The 2,603-nt window shown below is 63.7% G+C and overlaps 1 protein-coding gene across 2 annotated transcripts; it reads right to left on the reverse strand.

Moving 5' to 3' along the window:
* Nucleotides 1-845: 845 nt before the first annotated feature.
* On the reverse strand, nt 846-2,390 carry GRIFIN (galectin-related inter-fiber protein; the record flags this gene model as incomplete). Of its 2 annotated transcripts, XM_082670768.1 has the most annotated exons (5): nt 2,340-2,390; nt 2,018-2,097; nt 1,762-1,921; nt 1,072-1,238; nt 846-937 (listed from the first exon to the last, which is right to left on the reverse strand). In XM_082670768.1, the coding sequence occupies exons 1-5, from the start codon at nt 2,349-2,351 to the stop codon at nt 922-924; spliced, it is 435 nt and encodes a 144-aa protein (XP_082526894.1). In that variant the 5' UTR covers nt 2,352-2,390. The 2 variants fall into 2 exon arrangements, with proteins under 2 accessions (XP_082526894.1, XP_082526895.1); XM_082670769.1 differs by lacking the exon at nt 846-937 and having other exon boundaries at nt 1,068-1,238.
* Between the last annotated feature and the right edge of the window lie 213 nt (nt 2,391-2,603).

The following is a 2,603-nucleotide window of genomic DNA, read 5'->3' on the forward strand; positions in this document are numbered from 1 at the left end:
TCACCGTTCCCGATGACTTGAGGGCTCTCTTCGTGCCCAGAAGTTCAGGAACTTGGCCAAGGTCGCACATCGGGGCAGCAGAGCTGCAACTCAGACGGAGACAGCCGGTTCTACACCCCACCCTTCTGTCTGTGATACCACTGACCTGCGACTTTTCTTTTAATAATAATTCACTTGCAAATAATTCACTTGCAAATGGTGAACACCGGCTAAGCCTCATCCTAAACTGTGACATCACCATTTTAATTGAGATGGACAGAGAGATGGTTGGGTGAGCTGGGCTCGGAAGCCAGGGGCCGGGGGACTCGCAGCTGTGCTCACTGGCCAGGGCTCCCTCCTCCCCCACCACACGTACAGAAGTGGGCAGGGACAGGAATTGCAGGAGGGACCCTTCCGTGTACCCTAGGGGAAGTAGGGCAAAGAGGAATCTTTGGGACCTCTCAGTAGACTGCCCTGGGCTGGGGGCTGAGGGTGGAGCTGGAGGGTGTGAGTGTCCTGGGTGAAGACCGGCTGGGACCTTCTGGCCTATGGCCAGGAGCCCTCCCCTCCTTGGATCTCATCACCACTCCCCACCTCCAGATAGGGGCCTCCCCACAAGCCTGTCCCAGCACCCCCCCAGACCCTCAGTGTCCTGCGGGTGAGGTAAGGGGCTGGACCACCACCAGGACGTAGGTCTCAGGGACCCCTGACCCCTAGCCCTGGGGAGGGTGTCCAGGGCTGCTTCGAATGGCCCCACCCCACCCCAGCCCATCCCCCTCTCCAAGTAGCCAAGCTCCTGCAGCCTGCTTAAATTTTATTGAAGGTGGAGCTAGAGTGGGGGGTCAGAACCACAGGGCCCTCCCCACAGCTTCCCCAGCGTGGGTTTCACTGGGCGTGGGATGGCCAATGGCCAAGGCTCGATCCTGGGACTTCAGACACAGCTCAGTAGCCCACGTCCCTGCAAGCATCCAGGACAGCCGCCTCAGCTCCAGCCCCACCAGATGGGGACAGGGCAAGCCCACAGCCCCCCCCCCCCCCAGGCAAATGGGGCCCCGGGATAAAGATGCTCTGGGGGCGGGGCGGGAACATTACCCCCAGCTCAGGCCTCTCCTGGCCAGCTCCACCTGGGCCAGGCGGTGGTCACTCAGCACCTGCACCCGGGTGATGGCGGCCAGTGGCCTGTGGCGGTGGGAGAACTGCAGCACCTTGTGCTCCTGGGCGTGGACATGGAAGTGTTCCGCATCCGAGCTGACCTCCATCTGTGGGCGGGAGGCCAGTGACCCACGCACGGCCCACTGGGCCTGCGACCTGCTCCTGCACTGAGCTCCAAGAGCTCTGAGTCCAGGAGGCATAGCCGGGGGGCCCAGGGTTCCCTGAGCATGTGGAACGGCCGTCATGCAGGCCCGCCCCGTGGGAGTTCTGAACCCCCAGCTAGGAGTCCCTCCCTCTCTCCTCAGAGGGGTAGCTGGCGGCCAGGGGGTGGGCACCCTGTTGCACCCCCCAGACCCAGCAGTGAGACTCCAGCACTGGCCCTTTTACCCGTAAGCATCTCTAATAAGCCCCCTCCCCCAGGGACTCCCAGTGGGGACAGCAGTGTTGCTGGAAGCCAGGGATACAGGGAGCCCTAGATGCTACACAGCATCCTTCCCACAAAGCAGCAGGTGGCCCTGATGTGTCCACAGGCACCCCAACCCCCGCCTCCCTGCCCCTCCCCCTAGGGCCTCGCCCACCCCACCCCATGGGTTCCCCTGCCTCCCAAGGGCCTCGCCCCACTCCCGTCACCTCAAAGGGCTCCCCGAGCACCAGCGGGAAGACATTGGACACCTCCTCCTGGCCCCAGTGGCCGCCCTGGAAGGTGTTGGCCACGATGGTGGCACTGGAGAACCGGGGCTTGATGTGGAAGACGATGTCCCCTGTCTCAGACAGGAAGTTGATCTCAAACCTGGGGGCATCATGAGGTTCGTGAGAGCAGCGAACGGCTGGGCAGTCACCCACCCAAGGCCAAGGAGGGGACCCTGGGGAGGGCGATGTCCCTTACTTGTCCTCTCCAGAGTCAGAGTGTCCCTGGACTAGCAGGTTCCAGCCCGGGGCCAGGCCCCCTGCATAGAAGGCTTCAAACTGCAGGCAGAAGAGGGGACAGAGCGCCCTGTGTCTGTGACATCCTCCCCCTCCGGTACTCCACTTGTCCAGGCGTCCCCCAAAGTGCACGCACTTTGCCCGGACCCTGGCCCTCTGAGCAGCATTCCCTCTCAGCCTGGGGTTCTCGTGGGAGGGCAGCTCTGTGGGGGAGGAGCACAGCTGACTGGGGGACCCTCCCCGCTGGCCCTGCTCCCTTCTCCCCAAGTCCAGGTCTCACCCACCTGCAGTGTCATCTCTCCAGCTTCTGCTGGGAGCAGCAAGAGCCTGGGGATATAGGCGGGCCGGGCTGGGCGGGGGCTCGGGAGCCGCACCCCAAGGGTGGCTGATGAGGTCACTGTGCCTTTCCCTGCCCCCACCTCTCCCTCCGTCCTCAGCCTCTCGCCCTCCCCCACCAGCAGGTCCTCCATTCAAGCTCCAGGGACAGGGCGGCCCCTCCCCACCCCCATTGCCTCGGGGCCTGTCTGCCTCTCGAAGTTCACCTCGCT

Source organism: Grampus griseus, assembly GCF_964374135.1.
Source record: "Grampus griseus genome assembly, chromosome: 14".
NCBI classification, from domain to species: domain Eukaryota; kingdom Metazoa; phylum Chordata; class Mammalia; order Artiodactyla; family Delphinidae; genus Grampus; species Grampus griseus.